This window comes from Phyllostomus hastatus, unplaced genomic scaffold (assembly GCF_019186645.2).
Source record: "Phyllostomus hastatus isolate PE091 unplaced genomic scaffold, TTU_PhHast_1.1 phas_contig_1162, whole genome shotgun sequence".
In the NCBI taxonomy this organism is placed as follows: Eukaryota; Metazoa; Chordata; class Mammalia; order Chiroptera; family Phyllostomidae; genus Phyllostomus; species Phyllostomus hastatus.
In genome coordinates, this window is record NW_025333537.1 from 474,737 (window position 1) to 500,773 (window position 26,037).

The 26,037-nt window shown below is 52.9% G+C and overlaps 2 protein-coding genes and 1 long non-coding RNA gene across 8 annotated transcripts in view; 2 read left to right on the top strand and 1 right to left on the bottom strand.

Moving 5' to 3' along the window:
* The first annotated feature begins 746 nt into the window (after positions 1-746).
* CRYBB1 (crystallin beta B1) lies at positions 747-11,897 on the top strand. Of its 3 annotated transcripts, none has more exons than XM_045846068.1 (6): positions 747-804; positions 2,270-2,475; positions 3,704-3,822; positions 7,576-7,708; positions 10,270-10,412; positions 11,624-11,897. In XM_045846068.1, the coding sequence occupies exons 2-6, from the start codon at positions 2,308-2,310 to the stop codon at positions 11,805-11,807; spliced, it is 747 nt and encodes a 248-aa protein (XP_045702024.1). In that variant the 5' UTR covers positions 747-804; positions 2,270-2,307; the 3' UTR covers positions 11,808-11,897. The 3 variants fall into 3 exon arrangements, with proteins under 3 accessions (XP_045702024.1, XP_045702041.1, XP_045702033.1); XM_045846085.1 differs by having other exon boundaries at positions 749-804; positions 2,289-2,475; XM_045846077.1 differs by having other exon boundaries at positions 757-804; positions 2,277-2,475.
* Positions 11,898-15,769: 3,872 nt separating this feature from the next.
* On the bottom strand, positions 15,770-17,795 carry LOC123823422. Its single transcript, XR_006786531.1, has 3 exons — positions 17,696-17,795; positions 16,769-16,892; positions 15,770-15,999 (listed from the first exon to the last, which is right to left on the bottom strand). It is a non-coding gene; the product is annotated as an uncharacterized LOC123823422 (long non-coding RNA).
* A 175-nt stretch (positions 17,796-17,970) lies between these two features.
* The window catches only part of TPST2 (tyrosylprotein sulfotransferase 2), a 42,761-nt gene continuing 34,694 nt past the window's right edge, over positions 17,971-26,037 (top strand). For 2 of the 4 annotated variants that reach the window (XR_006786229.1, XM_045844148.1), the window contains exon 1: positions 17,971-18,069. The gene's annotated coding sequence lies outside the window, so the exon portion shown is untranslated. Of the gene's footprint in view, positions 18,070-18,349; positions 18,365-18,404; positions 18,498-26,037 lie in introns of those variants that run through there. The other 2 variants (XR_006786233.1, XR_006786232.1) reach the window with 2 other exon arrangements.

Genomic DNA, 26,037 nt, shown 5'->3' on the forward strand with positions numbered 1-26,037 from the left:
CACTGTGTCAGGCCCTGTGCTAGGTGCTGGGGCCTGGGGGTGACAGGGTGTGGTGGTGGTGAGGACCTCCCAGAGGAAGCCCCGAAAGAGGAAGTCACGGTCCCAGCCACCAGCTCTGTCCCTGGAGTCAAACAATGGGATGGAGCAGACGAAGGGTCCATAGGCTGGTCAGGAGAAAGCAGGGGGAGGAGTCTGGACCCAATGTGAGCAGAGGAACAGGACCCAGGCATTAAATCAGGGGTGTTAAACTCATTTTCACCGGCGGCCACATCAGCCTCACGGCTGCCTGCCTACAAAGGGCTGAGTGTAATTTTAGGACTGTATACATGTAACTACTCCTTAACTAGGGGCAAGGGGCAAGGAGCTCAGCACTGCCACCGGGTAGAAATGAGGTGCTGGGCCAGATAAAACAATCCAGGTTTCCCGATTTCCAGGGGCTCCCCTTTGCCCTGCTCCCAAGTTGGCAGCCGGTGGGGACCCGACAGGCCCCCGGGCTGGAGTCTCCGAGTGCGGCAGCCGGGGAGAGATGGGGTGACGTCCCTGCTGACCTGGGTGTCTGATGTGTGTGCTGGGCTCACAATGGAAAGTGCTTCTCTCTGCACTAACCCAGGGAGGGGGCGGCCTCAGGCCCCCCACCCCCACCCCTGCTGCACGCCCGGGGCCTGCTGAGCCAGCTCCCTCTTTGTGCCACAGACTATAGGGCCTGGTGTCTGCCAGACTATAAAGTGGGGGGTCGGCCCCGGTGACCCACAGCACCCACCTGTCTGTCTGCCTGTCCTCCAGCAGGAAGTTACAGGTGCCCAGGTAAGAGGGAACTCATTGAGAGCTCAAGGGGAGGGGTGAAGAGAGAGGAGCCAGAGAAGGGGGGAGGCAGAGAGAACAGTTACGGACGAGTTAGAGAGAGGAGGTAATTAGGGGAAGCGGGGAGAGGGAAGGAGAAGAACACACGGTAATAAAGCACAGACAGAGGGCTGGGCAGATACAAAGGAAGCAAGATGCTGGAGGAGAGAGAAACAGGCGTGGGGTGGTGAGGAAATGAACAGGAATATATCTCCAGGAAGAAATGAGTCCGGCCACCAGCCCAGGGAGTGTTGATTCACAGAATGACACAGGGGAGTAGGCAAGAGGCTGGAAGCCACAGATGTGGCCCAGATGTCTGGCTTGCCCGTGGCAGGCAGCGCTCCCCAGAGTAACAGCAGTCTTTCCCAGGGACAGGTGGTGGGGACGTGGGGGGGGGGGGGCTTCTGCAATCCACTGGACCACAGGGTCTCAATCTGAATTGTCAGGGGGTCCTCAAATCCCTGGGGTTTGTCTCTAAAATGAAAGGGAGCTTTCCCCTCCACGGGGACAAAGACAAAGCATTTGCCAAACACTCAAAGGCATCCATGACCCCAAAACAACAAGGAACCACTGAAATTCGGGCCACAGCGCTCTCCACCCAACGCCTACACAGCCACAATCCTCATTTTAGAACCCGGACATGCACTGAAGACACCCTCTGGGGACCTCCTTCCTTCCCCAGTCCCAGGCCCGAGTCTGCACCCACACACTCCTTCCCGGAGAACGTGAGGCCGCAGTTTGGGGAATGAGACAGGAAGGGGCATCCATTCCCTCTCTAACAGATGTTATATGAGAATCCCCTTCGTGTCGGGGGCTAAGCCAGGTGCTGGGGACGGAGACATCAGAATAGGTAAACAGCAGAGCATCTCATAGCCCTGCTGCTGGGTCCGTCCGCTGGAGATGGAATTGGAGTCCTACCACTTAGTGGCCATGTGGCCTTGGGCAGGTCAGCTTCCCTCTCTGGGCCTCAGACTGCTCAGAGCGGGTGAGACAGCACCTGCAGCACGGGGTTAGGATGAGAACTGATGAGTTCGTGACTGCATCCAGCGGAGCCTGGCACACTTACCCTGCACCAAAGAGCGACTTCCTGTTGTTAACCTGGTGAGGAAGATTGAAGCTGCACAAGCAAAGAAGTGTGATAAGGGGTGTGAAAAACTATGGTGTACAGTTTGAACATGGCAGGTGGAAGGAAAGGCAAGACCGGTGGAGGGGTACGCCTCCTTCAAGGCCTGGAGGAAGCGATATCAGGCACGCCTGGTCCCCAGGCAGGAACTTCTTGCTCGGGGAGGGAGGTCAGGCCAGAGGACTTCGAGGATTATGTTTAGAAAGCAAAAATCAGACATGTGTTGAAAGGCACTTGAAAAACGCAGGGGCAGGGGGTATGAGAGTGGGGAGGAGGCTTCGCGGTGCCACCCCTGAATTAACCTAGGCCAAAGGTGCTTTTACAGGCGTTTGCTGGTGGGAGCCATGTCTCAGCCTGCCAAGACCTTGACCACAGCGGCGGTGAACCCAGGGCCCGATAGCAAGGGGAAAGGGGCCCCGCCCACAGGCCCCGCCCCCGGCCCCGCCCCGGCCCCAGCATCCACGCCCAAGCCCGCGGCCAAAGCGGGGGAACAGCCTCCCGGGAGCTACCGGGTAAGGACCTGGGGGTGGGGTGGCTGCGTTCCAGCCCACGCTTCCCCCTCCCTCCTCCTCTCCTCCTGCCAGTCTCTGCCCTTCACGAGCACGTGTGGCGAGTTTGTGAAAGCGAGAAACAGAAGAAGGGAAGAGAGGGGACTGGCCCAGCAGCAGGAAACACCTGTCCCCGGAGGGTTCTCTAAAGTCAGCAGGGTAGCCTCCGGCCCTCCGGGAAACTGTCCCAAGTTCAGGCCGCACGTCCTCCTGGAGAGCAAAGGCGTCCACCCAGGCCCCCCGGGGCTGGGTTGGTTGGTTTCCCCCTCAGCGGCCCAGAGCTGGTTCCCCGCCTTTGGCCCCCCGGCGTGCTCTCCTGTGGTCCCCGCTGGCTGGCTTTTATTACCTGGTCACTTACTGGATGGTTTATTTTTATTTCATTTTTATCGCGCACCTACAGACCCACCACCCATATTAAAAGCTAAAAAAAAAAAATCCTCTAATTCTAAGGGAAATGGCCCCCACCAGCCCACCGCCCTCCTCCCCCGCTCAAGGTAACTGCCGTCTTCACCCCATCCGTCCACCGCTTGCTTTGGTGGCGTGTTAATGCATTTTAGGCGCTATTCCTTTCAAAGTATTTATTTGTTGTTAATGTGGTTTTAGCATATTGAACTATGCCATATGTGGTCATTCTGGGCTTTTCCTTGTTTTTCACTCACTCTGAGGTCCCCAACAGTCATCCATATTGTTTCGCATTGCTGGAGGCCATTTCCTTTTCGCAGCTGTATGGTTTTTCAGAGCGTGACAGTCACTTGTATGGTGTGTTACTCCTATTGCTGGTGATGGAGTGAGCACACTAGGGGGCACTCAACGAGGCGCAGCTAAAGAGAGGGCATCAGAGAAGGCTTCCTGGAGGAGGTGATGTCTGAGCCTGAAACAGAACAGGGAACATGAGCTCAGGGATGGGGATGTTGGTGGAGGGGGCGTACCAGGCAGAAGGGACAGCACAGATAAAGTCCTGGAAGGGAGACCCATCAGTTCCTAACAATGGTGCGGATATTAAGTTCAGAAGTAGAGGGAGGGACCACAGAGTCATTTCACAGACCATGGCTCATGGCACACTCTCCTGGGATCTGTACATGACCTGCTTTCACTCACAGAGGGACTGAATACCTTTTCCTCCAGTTTGGAGGTGCACTTTCCACTCACTCTGCCCCTACCCCACCCCGGGCTCGGGGCTTCTCTCCTCCAGCTGGTGGTCTTTGAGCAGGAGAACTTCCAGGGCCATCGGGTGGAATTCTCCGGGGAGTGCTTGAACCTGGGAGACCGCGGCTTCGACCGAGTGCGCAGCCTCATCGTCACCTCTGGACCGTGAGTGTCAGGCAGAAGAGGAACCCTCTTACTGCCAGAGTAAAATAACAATGAAGCAGGAGTAGCTACCGTTTACCGGGGCATCTGCTCTGTGCTAGCAGAGACACACATATTGGTTCTAGTCTTTGTGTCAACTGAGGCTCAGGAGGTGATTTGATTATCATAACATCACACTGATGGCAGGTCATGATTCTGGGCTTTAGAAAAATACTGCTTCTAGTATTAAAGGAGCCCTGCCTCTCATGGAGGGCAGGAGACCAAAGTGCCGGTGTCTCCCAGCTATCTCCTCTCCTGGCCATTAAGCAACCCTAAGAGTAACAATAAATATCTGTTGAGCACCCACTAGGTGTCAGGCACGGACTGAGGGCTTTACCTAGATTGCACAGCACTGTTTGAGGGAGGGACTGTTCTTATACCCATTTGACAGATGGGCAAAGTGAGGCTCGGGGGAGTTAAGTCACTTGGCCAAAGTCACCTACTGGCAGGTGGCAGAACCTGGGTTCAACATCAGTTGACCAAGTTCATGCTTAGTGCTCCCTGTCCTGCCCAGACTTTCTGGGCTTGTCTGGGCCTCAGTGACCCCCAGGAATAATTTTCCCTTAGACGCAGCGGCTGTACCAGCTTCAGCCCTGTGGACTGAAGTGAGGACACATGACAAGACCCGAGTGGCCCCTTTGCTGCTTGTCTCCCCAGCCCAAAAGCCTCCCTAAGGGGTATGGTCAGCCTGGATGTCCAGTGTCCTGGGGCTCTTTGCAGTACGAAGAGCAGAGATGGGCTCTGAGCTCAGACAGCTGTGGATGCAAGTCCCCCAGACCTTGCGCAGTCTCTAAGCCTCAGTGTTCTCATCTCTGAAATGTCCCCACTCCTCTCCGCTGAATTCCTCCGAGCCCTGAAGGAGATCATGCAGCTTGGGGCTGGCACGTCCTGGGTGCCCGCCCAAGCAGGGCAGGGACAGGGATGATTATGAGCCTTCCCCACGGCCCTGTGAGTATAGCTGAGTCACCCTGGTGGAGTGTGAGGGGGTGAGGGGGGGCACATTTCTATATCCTGCAACCGCCCCTACCCCCAGTGTGGTCAACACAGCCTCAGCTCCACCCCCATTCCTAAAGCCCAGCTGGGGACAGAAGCTGCCGGATGTGGCCAGTTTGAGTTTGTAAGCTTTTTTCAGAGCCAGTGATTCAAACCCAAAGTATTTCTCCTCAGACAAAGCCACAGCTGGTCTTCGGTGCGTGTCCCGGGGCTGTGTCTGATGGGGAGGGAACAGAGCCTGTGGTCCAGGGCCCCTGGTCTGTGTCTGGACCAGCAGAGACGAGGGGAAACGATGGTGGGGGGAAAAGATCAGAGAGGATGAGGCTGGGGGCGGGGGGAGGGAGGAGAGGCGTGACCTCCGCACAGGGGCCTGCCTGCATGAAGCCTAGGAGACCTCCACCTGCCACCATCGTGTGACCTTAAACAGGTGACAACCCCTGCAAGCCTCAGTTTCCAGATCTGTAAATTAAGATTCCTGCCTTAGCTCTCTCCTTGCTCCTAAGGCTCAAATGAGCCATAGGAGATGAGAAAAGGCACTGAAATAAGCATCAAACATTTCTTGCTCATGTAGCGGTCCTCCCTGGGCACCACGAAGAGGACAGGGTGGCTGGGGGAAGCAGGCAGTGTGGCAAGACCACGTCAGTGTCTGCCTCTCCCTGAGCCCGGCCCTCCGGGAGTTCCCCTTGCTCTTCAGTCATAAAATGCACGATTTATTGTGCTTTCTCTGTGCTGGACTTGCTTTGTAGATTCCTTTTTTAGACCCTCACAACATCCTGACAAGGTAGATGCAGTCATTTCCTCTCTCACTGAGGCTTATGAGACGAGTTTAAGGGACTTGCCCAGATTCATACAGAAAATAAGTGATGAGCTGGGATTAGAGCTCAGGGCTCTGTTTCCAGAGTCTGTGCCCTTCACTCCTAACTGGCACCGTCTTCCAAGGATCCCTTTGCCATCCACCTATGTATCCATCCATCTATCCATTTATTCTCCATCCATTTATTCATCCATCAGCTTACCACTCCTTCCACCCGTCCATTCTCCATCATGTAGCCATTTGTCCATCGATCAATACATCCGTCCGTCCATCAATACATCCATCCATCCATCAATGCACTCATCTACCCATCTACCCATCCGCCCATGTATCCATCACCTACCTACCCACTTACTCATCCATTCATCTACCCATTCATTCAACTATCAATTCATCCATCCATCCATCCGTCCATCCATCCATCCCTCCCTCCTTTTCTTACCTACTCTAGACCATGCAGGGCTGAGGCAGATTCAACTCCATTCTGGGAGGATAAGTCTACATCTTCAGTCCTGTCACTCCCGTATGGGTTGGCTCATTCCTCAGACAAGACCGGGGGCTCCTGGGACACATTCTGTTTCAGCCATGGTGGTAGCTACCTCTCCACCCTTGGGTAGAGGAAGGACCCAGCAGCCCCCAGGGACATGACACTGGTGTCAGCATCCTCTTTCGTTCCTGAGAACACATAAAGAGCAAAGGTCAAGGGGTCCCTTAGTCTCAGCCTTCTCATCAATGAAATGGGGATCCTCCCATCTCCCCCAGAATCCCTGCTCCTTGTGACACAACCTCCCTTCCTTAATCAGGCTGCAGAAAGGAAAAAAGCAGGCAAAGCCCCCACTTGTCTTCAAGCTTGTAGTCAGTTTTTTTTTGAGGAACGAACACCTTCATATACACGATCGCATCTAGTTCTCATAGTATCTGAGAGGTGGACATTATTATCTGTCATTTCCCTTCTACTGCCCACATACCAATTACCAAGTGCCTTCTTTATGCCAGGCCAGTCTTTTGTATTGATTTGTATTGATTTTTAGAGAGAGAGGAAGGGAGAGAGACAGAGAGACACTGATTTGTTTTCCACTTATTCATGCATTCATTGGTTGGATCTTGTATTTGCCCTGCTGCCCTCACCGGAGATGGAACCTGCAGCCTCAGTGTATCGGGGATGATGCTCTAACCAACTGGGCCACACGGCCAGGACTGCTGGGCCAGTCTTTACTGAACAAATGATTTAATCGCCTGTATCAATTTTTTCCCCTTTCCTCTCTACCTGGAGAACTACTTTTATTTAATATATTGCATTAGAAATGACTCTTTTAAACAGAAATAAATATATTTTAAAAGCACCTGCACGTCATTTTCACAGACGGAAAGCTGGTGTCTCTTGCTGGAAGTGAAAGGGGTCCGTAAAAACGACCACGTTGAGCACAGAGCAGCGCTGTCTCACTGTTGTCTGCGCGAGGCCCTGTGCTCCAGCCCGAGCCTGCTCTTCCTTTGCTACAAAGACGGAGATTAGCGTCAAGGGCACATTGGCACCCAGTAGAGACTCTGTGGCTGTGATCAGGTTTCAAAGGAAAACATCTTCTTATGTGGTCTCTTACACCCGGTCCTCCTAGCACTCAAATCATGAGCGAATCCTACATCTGGGGGAACTTTTTCTCACTTAATTATACACATTGTCTCGTTTAATCCTTCTCCAACTCCAGGAAAATAGGGGTATTAGATGAAGAAATTAAGGCTCAGTTTCCATAAGCCACTTGCCTATGGTCACAAAGCCAATAAGTGGCATAGACTGGAATCCAACCGCTGGCCGTGGGGGCTACCTTGCCAGTGGGCGAGGGGCTTCTGCTAACGCTTCCTCTCCTTTCTGCCTTCCCGGCCCTCCTCACCCTCCCCATCTCTCTCGCCTCCAGCTGGGTCGCCTTTGAGCAGTCCAACTTCCGGGGGGAGATGTTCGTCCTGGAGAAGGGCGAGTACCCACGCTGGGACACCTGGTCCAGCAGCTACCGCAGCGACCGGCTCATGTCCTTCCGACCCGTCAGGATGGTGAGTGGCTCCTGGACGGGGCCTGGGGCATCGGTGGGGAGGGCCGGGGCAAGTCTGAGGTCTGACAGCAAGCAAGCAAATGGGAGTGAGCAAGGGAAAGAAGGAGGGAATGGGGAGCAGGGAGGCGTGGAGACCTGTGAGTTGTCCAAGGACAGGGGGCTCTTGTGCGTCAGCGTCCTAAGGCATCTCCGATGCGTCCAGCCCCGGTTTGGAGCCCTGGGCAAATGAGAAACATGAAATCCATTTGTTTCCTTCCCTGCTGCTGCTATCAAGAGGGGACCCAACCTCCCAGGGGTTGGAGCTAGAAACCACAGTGCCTTCCTTGATTCCGCGTGTGGAATGTTTCCAATTCCTGGCTGCACAGGAGACCCTCCTGGGGAGCTTTGAACATCCAGGTGTCCATTCAAAACATCCAGCGTGCAGGTGGAAACCTGTGCGGTGACTGAGAAGAGGGGTGTTGTAGAAAGGCACCTGGAACTTCTCAATGAGAAGGCAATGTGCTGAACTAGCCCTTTGATGATATTTAACTAAGTTAAATAGTATGACTGAAAGAAGACTCAAAGCCAAGGTAGGTGGAGTTGTCCCTAAGCCATTCACAGTTTCTCCAGAAGTGTGTTGACTATGACTCATCGACCAACCGCGTCTTCACTTGCCAGCACCCCATTCTCGTGGTAACCAACTTGTGCCTCCCCGGGTGGAATTTTCCCAAAGAATTTTCATGGGTGGCCCCCTGTGAGGCCAACAGCCACCTCGTGGGGCACCACCCGACTTATCTTAACGGATTATTCAACCAGATCGTTTCCCACGTTTTTCTCAGAATTGGAGGCTGAATGATCAGCCTTTATAATGGACCCTTTATAAGAATTCATAGATGTATCTTTCTATCATGGGAGGGTCTTTAAATGGCAATCTAGGTCAAGGGGGTTTTTTGGAAGGGCCATCAGCCAGGGCACTTCCATTAGCTCCTACAGCCCTGCTGTTCGGTGCAGTGGGCAGTAGTGGCCGTATGTGGCTGCTGAACACTTACGTCTGGGCCAGTACAGTGAGATACATGCTGTACGTGTAACATACACACACCAGACGTTGAAGACATAGGAAAAAGCAAAATAAGAATGTAAACGATCTCATTTATATTGCTATATTGGTTACCAATTGAAAGTATAGTATTTTGGACATATTTCCTTAAATCAAATATATTATTAGAAAAAATTCCCAATGCCTGGACCCCTCCCCAGACTGATGAAGTCCAAGTCTCTGGGACCAGGATGCAGGCACTGCTCCCTCCGTCATGCCCCCAGGCAGACTGTGCAGCAGGGCTGAGAGCCACTGGTCAGGTTAAACCGGTCCCTTATCTCTGCCTCCATCCTGCCGTGGGCCACCTTCATCTCTGCCCCTGGACATCGCCAGCTCCCTCCCACACTCGCTTCCCTGTATCCTTCCCAGCCTCCTCTTCTGGATAGCTAGAAGGATCTCTAAGCCAACTATCTTCCACTGACAGTCATGCATCTGAACACTATTGGTTGATCTGTTTCCGCTGGGCTCTGTGAGAGGCTCTGGCTGCAACTCTGCACAGGACAGGCATGGTCCCTGACTTCGTGGGAGGCAGCTATTGAAACCTTATCATGGAAATCAATCTGTTATGACAAACCACTGTGGTCCGCGCTGCACAGGGACCATGCAGTGAGCGTGCTAGGAGAGCGGAAGGGAGGGACTGGAGCTCTGATGTTGCGGGGGAGGAGCGCGCAGGGGGTGATCAGAGAAGACAGCTCCCGAAGGATGGACATTGAGTCAGCCATGCACAGAGCGGTGGGGACGCCTTCCAGGGAACAGTGAGCACAAAGTTTCTGAAGCTAGGAGAACTAGGTGTATGGCCCTGGCCAGGTGGCTCAGTCCCTGAGCATCGTCCCATACACCGAAGGGTTGCAGGTTCAATTCTGGGTCAGGACACACCTAGGTTGTGGGTGTGGTCCTCAGCTGGGGTGCATACAAAAGGCAACCAGTTGATGTTTCTCTCTAACATCGATGTCTCTCTCTCTCTCCCTCTCTCTCCCTTTTTTCCTCCCCCCCCTCCACTCTGCCTTTCCTGTCTCTCTAAAAGCAATGAAAAAAAAATGTAATTGGATAAAGATAAAAAAGAAAAAATCAGCCAGAGGGAATGGAGGGGAGAGGGATACCAAATCGGACGGGAGAAATAAAATGCTTCTCTAAAAGGGTCTGCCCCTCGCTGGCTGTGCGACATTAATCAAGAACTTACATCTCCAAGCCTCTGCGTCCTGAGTGTAGTCATAAAAATAATGAATAAGAATTCTGAAGGTGTGCTAGGCATTGTGCTAAGTGCTCTGTGTGTATCAACTCATTTAACCCTCATGACAACCCCATGAAGCAGAGGCTGGCAGCTGTTCTCACAGGCGAGGGCGGCCCTTCCAGGCTGGACAGCAGCGATCCTGGGAGAGTCCCGAGGTAGCCTGAGCAGACTCTCCACGTCCCGGAGGCCCAAACTAAGCTGCTTCTCTTTGCCCCGTTCACACTTCCCATGCCTGACTCGGCCTCTTCTTCCCCAGGACTCCCAGGAGCACAAGATCTGCCTGTTTGAAGGAGCCAACTTCAAAGGCAACACCATGGAGATCCAGGAGGATGACGTGCCCAGTCTCTGGGTCTATGGCTTCTGCGACCGCGTGGGCAGCGTGAGGGTCTCCAGTGGAACGTAAGTGTCCTCCTGCCAGACGCTCAGCCCCTGCTTCAAGCACAGGCAGACTTGGCGTCTGTGCCCTTTAGACAATGCAACATCAAACACGTGGGAAAGGCCACGGCCTCTTTCTAGTCCTGCCAGTGCTCGTGGCGGGATTTCCACCAACAGAACTTTACTCCTCAGGGAGACGGAGTCATTCTTTGATGAGTTACAAGTCGGTGTAAACAAACCTGACAACGGCATCTAGAAAGCGGGGAGATGGAGACAATAGGGGCTTCTAAACCCGCATTGGGCTTCAAAGAATGACTGAGTGGAGGGGGCAGAGTTGGTGCAGACAGATGAGCGTGGGTGGCTCTGGGGAGAAGGAGATTCAGAGAGATCCAGAGCCCCTGGGGCAATGAGCAGAATGACTTCTGAGAGAGGAGACTGTGTAATCAGAGAGACTCGACTCTGTCCCTGATCTGTTGTGAAACCTGGGGGAGCCCCGTGCCCCTCTCTGTACCTCAGTGTTGCTATTTATACAACGGGTACATGAAACTCTTTGATGTGAAGGGGCTCTTTCAGCTCTGAACTTTCAGTATTTGAAACGTTCTAAACAGAGCCCTGTGATCCCATGTCTGTGGGAAAATGGGGGAGGGTTAGATGCCCAGAGGAGGTCATTTTATCCACCGCTGTCCCCAAGCAATCAGGCCAGACACCCCTGGTCTCCTCTAGGTAAATGTAAGGCTTCTACCCCTCTACTGCAGACTCTTGCTGAGCTGCTGTAAAACTGTCAGGGCCCCGGCCTTTTTCTTATTAATTTCTTCTTCCCTGAAACTCACATCCCTGCATTGAAGTCATCAGAAATGTACTAAGCAGTGCCTGGTAGGAGCTAGGCACTGTGCTAGGCATACCGGGGAGGAAGAGATGAATAAAGCTCAGTTCCTGTCTTTGGGGGCCTTACTCAGCCTAGCAGGGAGACCCACGTGTATCTGTGAGATGGTCCACACAGGAGGCCAGAGGAGGAAGGACGGTTTCTGGGGAGGTGTGCTGGAGTGGAGGACAGATCAGAGGCTTATCTGAGGGGGCTCAAACTGGAACCAGACCTTGCAAGGTGGCCATCCCCGCTTTCTAGCAGAGACTGCAGGGAGACATGGAGGACTGGCTGGTCCAGGCAGGAGTCTGGATGGCAGACAGTGAGGCTGGCCATCTCTACACAGTCCTTCTTGCTTCCCCCGCCCCCGCAGCTGGGTAGGCTATCAGTATCCTGGCTACCGCGGGTACCAGTACCTCCTGGAGCCTGGTGACTTCCGGCACTGGAACGAGTGGGGGGCCTTCCAGCCCCAGATGCAGGCGGTGCGCCGCCTGCGGGACAGGCAGTGGCATCGCGAGGGCTGCTTCCCGGTGCTGGCTGCGGAGCCCCCCAAATGAGTCCACACCCCACTGCTTGTCCCTCCTCTCACCCCTTCCTCAGGTTCAGTTTCCCCCTATTTCTCATGCAAATAAAAGTTCCTAAAGCCAGAATGTCTCCTGAGTCTGTGACCAGATGTGTGCCTGGAGTTCCCTCACCGTTGCCAGCATGTGACTTCGCCAGTCTCAAATAATAATAATGACAACAACAACAACAATAATAATAACAACGATAACAATAACAATAATAATAATAATAATAAATGGCAAGCCCTGCAAAGTTCTCTACACACATGCTCTTGGTATATCTTTTGAACTACTCTAGGAGGCTGGTATTATAATTATCCCTATTTAACAAGTAGGAAATCGAGGCTCGGAGAGGGGGAGTGACATGCCCACGGTCACACAGCCAGCGCTGTGTGGAGAACTGAGCCCAGACAGTCCGGCTCCGGGGCTGCACTCCCCGACAGATCTGTGTTTTCAAACTCTACGTCCTCACGCACCATTCTCATGTTTTTTCACCCTCTCACCTTAACACCTGTTTTGTTATTTACTTAACATTTTTATTTAAATAGACTTACTATCTTCCGCTTATATGCCTTGATTTGTAAATAAGGCTTTATAACGCTACGGGAAGTGGAACATCGGCATCATATGCCACAGATACAAAGCAATCTTATAAATAAATACAATTTAAAGAAGGCCAGGTAGAGAATTCTCAACAGACGCCACTGCCTGAGGGAGGCTCAGCCTGCAACCTGCTCGCTCTTTGACAAAATGGGTGATGAACAGTGTCAGAGGGATGAGAGACGGATTTGCACCAAACTGAGATTTTTCTCCCTGATTTTATCAAAGGTGATTGAAAAGAGCATTGTTTTCTTGTATCTGATTCAGTGTTATTTGGTCCTGGGTCCAAATTCCACTGAGAATCATGTCTCCCACTGCAAATGGTACATGCCCTACTTTTTAGAAATGTACACCGGGCAATATTGACTCCCGTGTTACCAGTTAGCATTGATTGATGTTATTAACCTTTAATCCATGCGGGAAGCCTGGGGGAGGTGTTTCCATGGTTATCTTTGTGGGGGAGGGGGGATAGGTGAAGGAGGCCTTGAAGGATGGAGCAGGAGCTTGCTTAGTGGAGAAGGGGGAGGTGGAGGATATTCCAGGCAGAGCAAAGAGCAGGGTACCCACTGATGCTATAAAAGATGTCTTTTCCCGAAGACATTCGACTGCTGTCTGCCAGACATGACTGGTATAGATAGACCTGTAATGCCTGCAGTGTGGACGTGGCCCCCTGTGCTGTGCTCAACTTGAACGACTGACCTCGGGCCCCCAGGAGCACTGCGGGTAAAGGCACGGAGGCTGGGAGCACTTGTGGCCGGCCCAAGCGAAGCTTACCGAGGTGGAAGCTGTGGCTGGGTGGTTGTGGAGTGAGAGGAAGCAGGTGGGAAGGGGATGCTGAGTGAGGCAGGAGATGAAGCTGGAAAACAAGATGGGGCCTCCTGACACCGCTCTGTGGTTTTGCTGAGCTTCGAAGTAGTGGTACTACTGCCTGACCTAGAAGGTCTTTCCATCCGGCCCACGCATTCTCCCTCTCCCTCCCACCCTAGCTGCCCCGCCTCCACCCTCCAATTTGCCCTGCAGCTCGTGTTAGAAGGAAGGTTGTCCTGTCTTGGCCTAGAAGATGGGATTCCTGGGCAGGAAGCAAGAGATACCCGTATTAGCCCTGATCTACTGTTAGGAGCCGCAGTGCTGGGCAAATCACTTCTATTTCCTGGGCTGTATTCTTCTTGTCTATAAGATGACAGCTCAAATGGCCACCCAGCCCCGAGATTCTGATGGTGGGATTCTGATTCTGCGGTTCCGATATTCCACAGTCCTTCCAGATTCTGTAATGTATCTCCAAGTGTCCACAGTTCTTGGATTTCAGAGTCAAGCTACGTAGATTCCCATCCTCAGTCCCTAAGGTCTGTGGCTGCAGCTCTGAAACTCTGTTGTCGAGGAGCCCAGCCTTACAGCCTGAGCCACTCGAACCCGGTGTCTATGTTTCCTCGGCACTAAGACCTCACTGGTGGCAAGACGCCGCCTGATTTTATGCCTCAAGAAAGACAAAGAGAAATACTATCCATGCCGATGAAACACGACTGCGCTCTGATCATTTACAATTTGTATTCCATACATGTTGAAAAACTATTTTGGACTTCTTTAGACAACCATTTTGTTTTTGGTGTATTCATCTTGTGAGTCCGATAAAAGGAAAACATAATAGAAATGTATCAGTTAAGTTAGTCCTAAAACCTCTTTACATTCATTCATAGTCTGGAGCTGGATGACTTTCACCTCAAAGTTGTCAATAGCATTCTTTTCTCAAGGGTGTTAGATGGGAAAATGTGCATATCCGCATTGCTGACGCACAACACGTACACTGGGCAAACAACAACTGGAAGAAAATAACAAAGTGATTACATTTATTTAACTTCTGTTAACAAATTTATGAATAAACAAAGCATGCAATAAAAAACAGAGAAGTTACTAAAAGTACAAGAAAAAATAAACAAAGATAAAAAGAACCACATAGAGGAAAATGATGCGTAGAAAGGCCAGGAGGGAGTGAGACATTACAGTTCTACAGGACCCATCGTTCCCTTTGTGGGTCCCAGTTTCAACACGCCTCTTGAAATGTGAGTCTCTCACCACCTGAGGCAGAATTTCAGAGCTTAAAAGGTGTCACTTTTTTTTTTTTGCCTCAAAACTGAAACTTTGAGTTGGGCACCATGTTGGAGGTGACCAGTGGAGCTGAACTTGACCAAGGAGCCACGCTGTTCACAGCTTTCTCCGGGGCTCCCTCAGCACTGGTTTTGACTCTGCATTATTTGCCCTAAACACAGGCTTCGGAATGCAATGCTGGACGAGCTGGGGTGTCCCCTGTGTTTCATTGCTGCATCCCAGCTCTTGAGTCTCTGAGTCGCAGGCCTTTGGGAAGACAAACACCTTGCTTATGGGATACCATCTACTGTCCACGGTAACAGGAGGCAACCCACAATCTTCTGGGCATTAAGATATGGACACAAAGCCAGCAGTGTGTGTTCAAGGGGCAGGCTGTGTGAGGGGGAGGACAACTCAGAGGCACTATCCCTTTTGTGTCAGCACCAGATGCTGATGGACCCACAGCAGCTGAGTTTTGGGAAAGAGGCACTGTGCCAGGGTGCCCTGAGGAGGTTCTAGACAGGTGAACCATCTCTTTAGAGCTGTGTTGCCGTGACAGCCAGTCACCTGGATCAGACACCCCCAATCAGAGTGCTTTGTGAAACCTGGGTACTCAGCTAGGCATGGTAACCCTCCATCCTTCCAGCAGGAGGGGGGCCCCTGACCCTCTCTCTGCCTTGGCTTCCTGCCCGGGCTGTGACACCTGCTTCCATCATTGTACTAAGTTTGTATTCCCGCCCTGACATTTACCAGCTGTTGCTCTCGGTCAAGTCACGTTGCCTAATGGAAACTCTGTCCCCTCATCTGTAAAATGGGAGTGGTGACAATAAAACCATAGCAGGTTGTAGGGAGGGGTAAATGGTCAGCTTGAATATAATCCTTACAAGGTGCTTAGAGCACAGCAAGCCCATCATTAGTATCATCTTCTCAGATGTCAGAGCTGGAAGGAGTTTTAGAATCAACGTGTGTCTTACACCACATTTATTCTTCCTGCTTAGGAATTTTTTTTCATGTGATCATTTTCTTTTTAAGATTTTATTTATTTATCTTTAAAGAGAGGGGGAGGGAGAGGGACAGAGAGGGAGAGAAACATCAATTGGTTGTCTCTTGCATGCACCCCAACGGGGGACCAGCCTGCAACCCACCCAGGCATGCGCCCTGACTGGGAATGGAATCAGCAGCCCTTCCCGTTCCAGGACAACATGCTCAACCAACTGAGCCATGCTGGCCAGTGCCATTCTTCCTGCTTTGAACAAATAGTGACTTACCACCTCCCAGGTGCCAGGTTTCTCTGGATGCTGGGGATACAGCTTGGGGGAAAAGAGAGTAGAGGCCCTGCCCAGCTGTTTACAGAGTGGGGGAGCAGACAGGAATGAGCTCTTTCATCTGCCTTCAAAGTCACATCAGATTCCAGTGTCTGTCCCATCAGGATGTTCTGGGGGCGCTGTTAGGCGTCCTCAAGGCAGCCAGCCTGAGGCCGGAATGGGTTTGCTGAGCTGGGGGGCTGAAAGGATAAGGCCCAGCCTAAAAACCAGGAGATCATTCTGGTCCCCTTCCTTAGCCCTGCAAAAGATCTGCCAATTCTGTCTTCCAAACAGCTCTGGAAATGGATGCTCCTTCCCTGGGTCAGCCAGCCTCCCCTGGAGTATTTCAACAGCCTCGGAAGCAGTCTCCCTGCCTGTCCTCCACCATGCAGCAGCCAAAAGCATCTTTGTAGGAAGCAAAGATAACCACGTCTTTTCCCTGTTGAACACCTTCCACCTGTCCCTCGCTGCAAGATGAAGCGCTGACTCCTCCCCGGAGCCCAGGAAACCCTGCAGCATCCAACCCCTGCAGACCGCTCTGACATCCTCTCATCCCTCCCCCCACATCCTGACTACTCTTTAATTTATGCAAGCCCCCACAACAAAGGGCCTTCCTGCTGAAACTTTGCACCTCTGGGTGCCTGTCACTGGCTTACTGTTCTGTAAACCCTCATCCATGTTTCAGGCCTCAGTGTAAGGCACAGTATAAACCCCACCCCCTCCCTTCCTGGACCAGGTTAACCCACTTGGTTCCCAACTCCCCAGTGCTTGTTGGAGGGTCCAGCTTCCCCCACTTGGACACAGGGCCCTAGTCCTCCTGGTACCTGCTGACTCCCAGTGCCCCCTGCACAGGGTGCCCAGGAAATGCCTTACTCAGGCCTCTTCCCTCCCTCGATCTCTATTTCTCCACCCACAAAGGAACATTATAAACCACCCAGCAGGGCTACAATGCAGCTAGTCATACAAAACCTCTAATATGTGCACAATCGACACTAGATGATATTGGTCTATTGATTCCAGACCATTCATGGCCAGCTCCATGAAGGCAGGGGATTCCGTTTTGTCAGTTCCAGCACTTTCTGCACGGCGGGCTCTGTTTATTGGACATATGAATGAGTCAATCAATGTACGAGCTATGGAGGAACTCATGACTTAATATCTATATGCCTTGATTTCCTTAGCTGTAAGATGAGATTGATAATAGACCTAACACAAGGCTATCAAAGTTTTAAACGTATATTTAAAGCAATGCTGGAGCCTAGCAGGTGATTTTTATATAGATATAAAATGTTTGTTGCTATGGTTGTAACTATTACTAATATTTATTTTAAATAGGTAATATAGACGTACAGTAAAAATGAAAAATTCAAACAGAACAAACAACAAAGGTTTGCAGTGAAAAGTAAGCCCCTCCTTCCTTCAGGTATTCGGTGCATACGCATTTACGCATACACAGATCTATTATATGCCCATTTTATAGAAGGAGAAACAGAGGCGAAGAGACATTAAATATGTTAGGCTGAGCTGAGATCTACCGGCCCGAAGTTTTATTTTATTCAAGTATATTGGGGTTTCTCAAACTCAGAACAATCCACATTTTAGGTTGGATGGGGGAAGAGGGTTGTCCTGTTCATCGCGGGACATGTAGCAGCATCCCAGGCCTCTACCCATTAGATGACAAGCTCCTCCACCCCCCAATTAAGACAACCAAAAATGTCTTCAGACATTGCCAAGTGTCCCTGTAAGTAAAGGGGGCAGGGGAAAATCATTCCTCCTTGAGAACCTCTCATATATTTAAATACGGATGAATATTCCCTCCCTCTTTTTTCTTTATTTTGTACTAACGGTAGCGTAAATGCACCCTGCTCAGGTTCTAGTCTAGTTTTCTTGTCTTACCACTTCTTGGAGATCATTCTACTCCTTGCTTATAGACAGAGGGGAACGTCTCTTACAGAGCTGCCTCAGGAGGAAAAAAACGGTGAGCGCTGGTATTGAGAGTAAGCCAGCAATCAGACCAAGGCTTCCGGGTCGGGGTCACCTCCGGGGGCACCTCCCCGGGCACCTCCCCACCGCGTAGCCTGGAGGCGGGCCGGCGGGGGCTGGGGGAGAAGTCGTGGGCGTGGCTTCTCCGGGCCCGCCCCGGCGCGACGTCACGGCGCCGTGGCCCCGCCCCCCGCGCGGGTGCCTCCCCTGCCTACCCCGGCCCAGGCGGCTGGCGAGCCGGGAGTCGCTCGCTGGTCGCACGGGCCGCTTAACTGCGCCTCCGCACGGTAGGTGGCCCTGGGGCAGCGCGGGGAGCCCCGGCAGCAGCCACCGGCAGGGGGCCGTCCGCGTGTCGGCCTCGGGCCCTGGGGAGCCCTCGGCCCTCACGGTGTCTCTCGGGCCCGGCACGGCTGCCGGGGCTCCGGGGCTGGGTGCAGGCAAGGAGGCAACGCGGGCGCTGGGTTCGAAGATCCCCACCCGCCGGCGCTCCTAGCGCTTTCCTCGTGGTGCGGCAGAGACCCAGTCCAATTCCCGTGCGTCCCGCTTTGTACTCTGCACCCGGGAGGCGCTCAGTGTGTATATGTGTGTATCTGTGTGTGTGTGGCGGAGGGCGGGGAGTTGGGGGAGCGCGGCGTGTCACCGCCATCCGAGTCTTGGGACCTTTCCCCGGCTGCGGGGACCCCCAGGCGGGCTCCAGGACGGACGGGGGGCGCGTGTAAGTTAACTTGCAGTGGTCGTGGAGTTACGAGGCGAGGCGTATCAAAAGTGGGGGCATTGGGAGGTGGCTATTGCTTGCGGGAGACGGGCGCGTCGAGAACATGGGGTAAGGGAGACCCTCATGAACCTGGGGGTCACACGGGAGGAGTGGGGCGAATTTTGGCCAAAGGATTCCGACTCCTGGCAGCCTCCGCCTATCAGGATGAGGTGGACAGAAGGTGCCTCATAAAGCCTGGACTAGGAGGGTCACCGAGGCTGGGCACGCCTGACCTGGCAGTCTTTATTACCTTGTGGGAAAGCACGCAAAGGTCCTTGCCCTTGGGAGGAAGAGTGAGAACCCCCTTGATTCAGCAGGCCTTAGAAAGCACTGTGCCCATCACCCTGCCCCTTCGGCTCTTACAGATGGGGAAACTCAGGCTCGGATAGGTCACCTGTCCGTGGCCCTAGGTCCTACAGCTGGGATGTGGCAGAGCTTAAACTCACCGTAAGACCTCCTGGGTTTTGGTCCTGTAAGGATATTGGAGACGGGGCTGGACAAATCTCCTCATCCTTCGGAAGCCTCCTTTCTTGGCACCCTGTCCTGGAAGCCTTCCTTGGTATTCCCCAGGCATTGTTGGGTGTTTCCTGTTTTGAACCCCAAAGAGGTAGCTGGGCCTTGACCTTACTTACCAATTTCCTCGCAGGTCTGTCTCCCACACTGGGTGGTGGACAGCTCTTGCATACCCCGCCGCATATCCTTTCATTCCAGCCAGGTCTCCCGGTGGTTAGGCCAAGCGTCTGGATTCGGGCAGATTTAGGTATGGCTCGCTCTGGTTGAGTCGTGATGTGGCCTGGGTGAGTCATTCTTTCTCCCCCAGCCTCAGTTTCCATAAGTGCAATACTGGGTTCAGTTGTTAACCATTTTACCCCATCACACCCCATATTGTACTTAACAGGTAGGTTTCTATCACCGTATTTTTGAAAACCTCGTGTGATTGGTTTTATGGCAGCTTTATTGAGATAGAATTCATATCCCACACAATTCACCATTTTAAAGTATTCAGTTCAGTAGTTCTTAGGATATTCAGAGTTGTGCAACCATCTAATTCTAGAACATTTCATCTCATTCTAGAACAGTTTCATCCCCGAAAAAGAAAGCCTGGAACCGTCAGCAGTCACTTCTCATTCCCTCCTTCCCCATACCCCGGCAACCACAAATCTACTTCCTGTCTCATGTATGTGCCCGTGCTGGGCATTTCCTGTAGATGGAACCATGCATTGTGTGGCCTTTTGTGACCGGTTCATCCATGTGATAGTATCAGTAGTTCCCTTTTTTTAGTATTTCATTAATTTTTTGATAGATTTTTATTTATATTTAGGGAGAGGGGAAGGAAGAGAGAAAGAGAGGGAGAGAAGTATCCATGTGAGAGAGAAACATTGATCCATTGCCTCTTTGTACATGCCCCAAACGGCTACCGAAACTGCAACCCAGGCATGTGCCCTGACCAGGAATGGAACTGGCAACCTTTTGCTTTGTGGGAGGGAGGATACCCAAACAACTGAGCCACACCAGTCAGCACTTTGTTACTTTTTATAGGTGAATAATATTACATTGTGTGGGTAGACCACAGTTGTTTTTATCCTTTATTAGTTGATGGACATTTGGGTTACTTCTACTCGTTTGCTATTGTGAATCATGCTGCTATGAACATTCATGTGTAAGGACATACGTTTTCAGTCCTCCAGGGTAGAGCCCTAGGAGTGGAATTGCTGGGTCACATGGTAACTCTTTGTTTTCCAAAGCAGCATAGGAGGGTTCTGATAATCTTACATAAATATGAATCTTCTCTGAAGTAGTTATAATCTTTAAAATCCCTGGCTCTGGTACACTAAGTTATAAATGATCTTCTCATACGCATGAATTCAAGGGCCTCATTAGCCAAACAGGCAGTGCCCTGCAGGTCACCAGCAACATCTCTGCGACCATCAGTCAGGGAAACAGGTCAAGCCTGTCCAGCTTCGCGTAGCCTGAGGTGTATGTGCAGTTTGTCCTTCCTGTAACAGTGACAAATGCTTGCCGAGGGTATTCACCCAGGCCCTGGGCGGGACAGGAGGAGGCAGTGAGGAACCCAGGGCCTCCCAGCGCCCACCCTAGGACCTGCACAGGACCTGGTGGTTCCTGTTAGGAACCTGCAAGCGGGGCAGAGGAAAGTGTAAACTGCCTGGACCTTCACTCCCCAGGCCGATGGAGGTCCCCTTGAGAGCTCCTGATCCTAGAGGCCAGGGACACCCTTGGGTTTCCTAGGCTGCGACCCACAGGGAAGGCCTGTCCCTTGGCTTCCAAAGGGAGTCTGGTCCTGCCCCACGCTGGCCCCCCTGTGCTCATCTGAAGTTTAACTTTCCTGGTGGCCATCGAGTGGCTTCAGTGAGACACTTGAGACCAGGTCTTCTGGCCGCTCTGTCTAGCCTCTCCTGCTTTTATTTATTTGTGTCTACTTTTCCTCCCTTGCCTTTTTAAATCCCAAGTCCCTGTGCAGGAAGCACTGGGAGCCTGAGGAATTGGAAACTGGGTTGAGGGACCCGGCAAGGGACCGCCTCTCCCTGGGCCTCAGTGTGCCCCGCTGGGGAATGGGCATGGGCTGAGCCAGAACGGATGCAGGCAGACAAGCAGGGAGGCTGTCATAGGCTGTTACCAGTGTTACTTTGTGGGTCCATTTGCAGAAAGAGGGGCAGTTTACACGTGGCCAGGATTGGCGATTTGAAAGCCCCGATGTGGCCTGCTGGCTGGGATTGGCCATGTGGCATTGTGGAAGCTTGTCTGGGTAGCCACAGCTCCTGGTCTCCCCACTCTCCACCTGTTCTGCTGCCTGCGAGGCCCCTTGCTCTTTGTAAACACATTGGCCCAGTTTGAGGCCTCGCCAGAGAAAGTTCTGGGGTGCCACCCCTTGTTACACCCCTTCTCAGGTATCCTTCACTCGGGGCTATGGCCTGAGGAGGGAGGATTCCTGGGAATGATTCATTCAGAGTATCTCTAGAGCTGAGCCAAGCCCCGGGAACTGCGGGGGAGGACCTTGGAGGGTAGTGCCGTGGGCCCTGGGGAGTGGCTGGGGCCTGGGGCGGAGCCGCGTGTTGTCCTGTGCTCAGATGGCAGGCAGCAAGATGGGGTATCTGGGTATCTGGCTTTTGCCAAGTGGATTCTCAAGGCAACCAGCCGTTTCACCCGGGCTGCTGTGGCCAGAAGGCGGGCTCAGTGGTTGCCTGCTAAGAGGCTTGGGTCTGCGTTAAAATCCCGCTGCTCCTTTTAGGGTCCTTGTGTCTGGGTCTATTGGCCACCTTCCCTACGCATCAGTTTTCTCATCTGCGGCTCAGTGTGCAAATCCGACCCAGCGCCTGGGGTTGTTGGGCAGGAGGGGATGGGGGTAATGTACCTACCCTGCCACCAGGCAAAATGTGGGGGCCCCGCTTAGACAGGCTCTTTGGACTTTGGAGCGTGTCCCTTTGAGAGCCAGCTGTCATTATAAAGGCCTTTTATGTACTTAAACACATTCAATTCTCCCAACAGCCCTGTGAGATGAACAGGCTGAGGCACAGAGAGGTGAAGTAATTTGCGCAAAGTCACCCCGCTGGGCAGTGGGAGAGACGGGATTTAAATCCAGATTCTACACTCCTAACTACCATCTTACCCCCTGTTGCCGCCCCGTCTTGATGCCCAGCACATAGGAAACACTCAGAAAATGTCAGTTATTTTCCCACTGTTATATAATTATTACTGTGTGTGTTATAACATTATTGTATGTTGCTAATAAATGTTCATTCCGGTCCCTTTGTCCACGCTCTTCCCTGGGTGGACAGAACAAGCAGGGTCTCGGCCTGTGAAGTCGAGATTCCCACCTCCCCCTTCCCCCCACTCCCTCCCCCTTCCCACACTCCCATCAACAGTTGGGGGTGGGCGAGAGCTGGGGGGCCGTGGAGTCCCAGCCCTCCTCCAAAAACACTGGGTCACACCGGGCAAGTGCTTCCCCTTTTCGAGACTCAGTTTCCCCCCTGTGAAATGGGTGTGTTGGGCTAGAGAAGAAGCTGCCAGTCACTGGTGTCAACTCACAGGGTGGTTTTTGTTTGGCACGTGTGGTGTTTTATTTTAAAATGAGCCAATAGTCAAATATTTTTTAGAGAGCAATTCCAATGTCTCGCTTCTCTTGGAAACTCAGGAGCTTGGGCCAAACTGGAGCGGCCTGAAGCTGCTGCTCAGACGGACCCTGGGCTCCCCGGGTCACCGCTCCCCGCCGTCACGTGGGTGCCCTGCAGGCCCCAAGGGCCCTCTGGCCCAGTGCAGTTGTCAGGGCCCCGAGGGCACCACGGACCTGTCCAGGTGTCGCTTGAACAGCAGTTCCATGGCTTTAGGAGCACTTTCCTTTTGAACCAGCGCTCTCTGTGCTTCCTCAGAGTCCCCCCAGCTCTGCGTTTCTGGGACGTCGGGGGCTCTCTGAGGTCTCCTGATGCCTCTTCTGCCACTAAAAACCTTCAAGGCTTTCAATGCACCAGAAGCTTGTCCCCATTCCACGCTCCCCGGATGAGGAGCCCCTGTCTCTGGTCCCCAAGGTCCCTCCTTCCCTGGTTCAGGCCCCCCAGCTAACCCGCAGTGACATGTCCAGGGCCAGCCTCGGTCCGTCTGCTGTGAGCGCCGGCGAGCGCGTGCCTGTGTCCCAGCACATCTGCGCCCTCTGCACAGCTGCCAGGGCCCCGTCTCACACCCTTGCTCTGTCCTCACAAGGTACCAGGGAGGCCACCCCATTTTCAGAAACTGAACCTCAGAGACACTCTCTTGAGGTCACGCAGGCCCAACGGGACAGCACCAGGATTTAAACCCAGGTCCTCCCACCTCCGGAGGCTTCCCACTGCAGTGTCCATCCATCCCGTCACCACACGGACATCTGCAGAGTGACTCCCTCCACTAGCCTCTGCAGTCACTGTGTGTCCCAGCCCTGGGCTTGGTTCACACCATGCACTCCGTACCTACTTGAGGAATGGGGACACGTGGCCTTCAGGATTTAAGAAGCCACCAGGTCTCAGTTTTCCTGGAATTGACCCTCTGGTAGAGGTGTCTAATGAGAAAAGCAAACCGCATCTCTGACCCGAGGTGCTGAGCTAGGAAGTCGGGCGCAGCGCCTCTCAAACTTGAATGCTCACACAAGCCCCCTGGGAACCCCGTTCAAGTGCAGACTCAGATTCAGCAGGTTTGGGGCCGCGCCTCTAACCAGCTCCCTCGGGACGCCAGTGCCGCTCCTCTAAAGCCCGCACTTGGAGCTGTGAGAGCAGAGGTCATGGGTCAGCAAACTATACCACTGGTGGGCCATATTTGGCCTGCTGCCTGTTTGTATAAATAAAGTTCTATTGGGACACAGCCATGCTCATTCATTTACATTTTGGTCACTCTTTCTCTGTGGCTGCTTCTGCCTGCAGCAGAGCCGAGTAGTTCCGACAGAGGCCATATGGTCCACAAAACTGAAAATACTATCAGGTCCTTTACAGAAAGTCTGGCAGTAGCTGATATAACCAGTCCTTCGGTGCCTGCGAGTTACGGTTTGCGGTTTGGTGAATGTAAGGTGGTGGTAATAACGGCTGTAGTTAAGTGACTGCCAGGTACTTGGCTCAACCCTGTCATAGGTAACACTCTTGTCTCCATTGTATAGATGAGAAAACTGAGGCTGCAGGAGCCAGGTCACGGGCACAGAGTGTGTGGACTGAGGAGTGGGTGAGGCCCATGGCGCCTTGTTGTCTCGTTCTTGTTTTACAGGAGCTTCTGCCTGGAGCTTTTTCCAGAGCACATGGAGGGTTTTGTTTGGATTTCAGCCTGTCCAAGGGCGGTAGGGTGCCTTCTCTTCTTTATTTGTCTCTTTCCCCATCTAGTCAGCTCAGTAACCCATGCTGGGAGTTAGCACCCTGCTGAGTCCTGAGCAGATGTGGGGAATTCACACCTCTACACATTCCAGCGAGGTCACACAGGGTGCTCTGCGCTTGGGGAGACACTGGTACAGGGGTGGGAGATGGTCAGGGAAGGCTTCCTGGAGGAGGGGGTATACATTATGCCAGTAGAATGTAGCTGGGTAGAGGAGGGCAGGAAAGGCTTTCTAGGGGATGGGAACCACAGATGCAAGTTTGGAGATGTGAGATGCCATGGCCTCGGTAGGTCTGGTTTGTGGCTTAGAGATTTAAATACGTTCGTGTGTGTGTTGGGGCTGGGTGAGGGTTAAACTTGGAGGTCAGCAGGAGTCAAGTTGCAACGCAGCCTCAAGTGCCCCACCAGAGATCCACAATTTCATCCTAGAGAATGAGTTTTCCTCTCCAAGTCCCCTCCACTCTCTGGTGACTTCCAGGAGAAAGTCCCTGCTTGGTGCTAACTTAATGCTTCTCTCCAGACTCCCATCATTTAATAAGGACACACTCCTGCTGGGCTCCCCTGGGCCCCCTGGACAGGCGGCAGCCTCCAGCCGGGAGGCCTCGGGATTGCTTCCTTTGCACATATTTTTGTTACTTTTTAATTATGGCATGTTTTAAAATTTAAGCCAGTGGGTTATAGTTTGCTTTGAAAATATTGAACCTATTTAACAAAAATATTAGTGAGAGTAAAGGGGTTTCTGGATGTAGCCAATATCGGGAAGGTGGTCCTCAGCAGGTGGGAATTTGGGGAGCTTGGTACAGGAGGTGGGAGGCTTGGAGCGGGCCGGTCCAGCAGTGACCTTGCACTTCATGTTCTGCTCCTTCCCTGAAGCTTCAGGAGCCTTGACTGGGGGCGCTGGGGATGACTCTGTTAGCTGTGGCGGGTGCGGGTACCGGTGCAGGTGCTGGTTGGAGCTGAGGCTCCTGTTCCAGGCTGCTCCTGCCCTGCCTGTCTCCTTTTGGTCTCTATTTTTGTCTTTCCTTGTCTCCTTTCCATCCTTATCTCCCTCTGCTTGTGTCTCTTCCCCAAACTCTGTCTGTCTCCCCCATCTCGGTTTCTCATCGTTTCCCTCTCCAGCCCATCCCTGTCTCCTTCCCCCCAGTTCCATCTCCCCCAGGTGTCTGGCTGGCTCTCTCCACGTCTGTACGTCTGTCTTCCTCCCCCACCTCCTGCACGACTTCCCCTTCCCTCCCCCCTCCTTTCCTTGCACAGGCCGGTAAGCGCAGCCCTCTTCCTTTCTCTCTGTCCCACTTCCTTTGGCTGTGAGTGACATCCTGCCTCAGGACCGCTGGGACTGTCGCCAAGCCTGCCGGCGTGGGAGATGGTGGTACGCCACTTCCCTGTGCAGAGGTGGAGGCTCGGGGTAGATCGGAGCCCGAGAGGCCACTCTGTGCTGCTGAGGTTCCCAATCCCACCCTACAACCGCCCACCAGCCCCTGGCCACGCCTCCCCCACCCCACCCCTCTGGCCCCAGGGCCCTGGGGGGAGGGAGAGAAAGAGGAAGCCTGGGTTAGGCTGGATACCATTTTGGGTTGGGTTTGGGTTGGGGTGCTCAGCAAGGCTCATCCCTTGGGGTGAGGAGTTAATTACCTGCCTCTGGGGCGCCTGCATGCAGTAGGCG

Bases quoted from the DNA above. Each gene is read 5' to 3' on its own strand.
- CRYBB1 (XM_045846068.1), top strand. From the start codon at position 2,308: ATGTCTCAGCCTGCCAAGACCTTGACCACAGCGGCGGTGAACCCAGGG. The intron at 2,476-3,703 runs GTAAGGACCTGG...TCTCTCCTCCAG, and splicing joins AGCCTCCCGGGAGCTACCGG to CTGGTGGTCTTTGAGCAGGA. The intron at 10,413-11,623 runs GTAAGTGTCCTC...CCGCCCCCGCAG, and splicing joins GTGAGGGTCTCCAGTGGAAC to CTGGGTAGGCTATCAGTATC.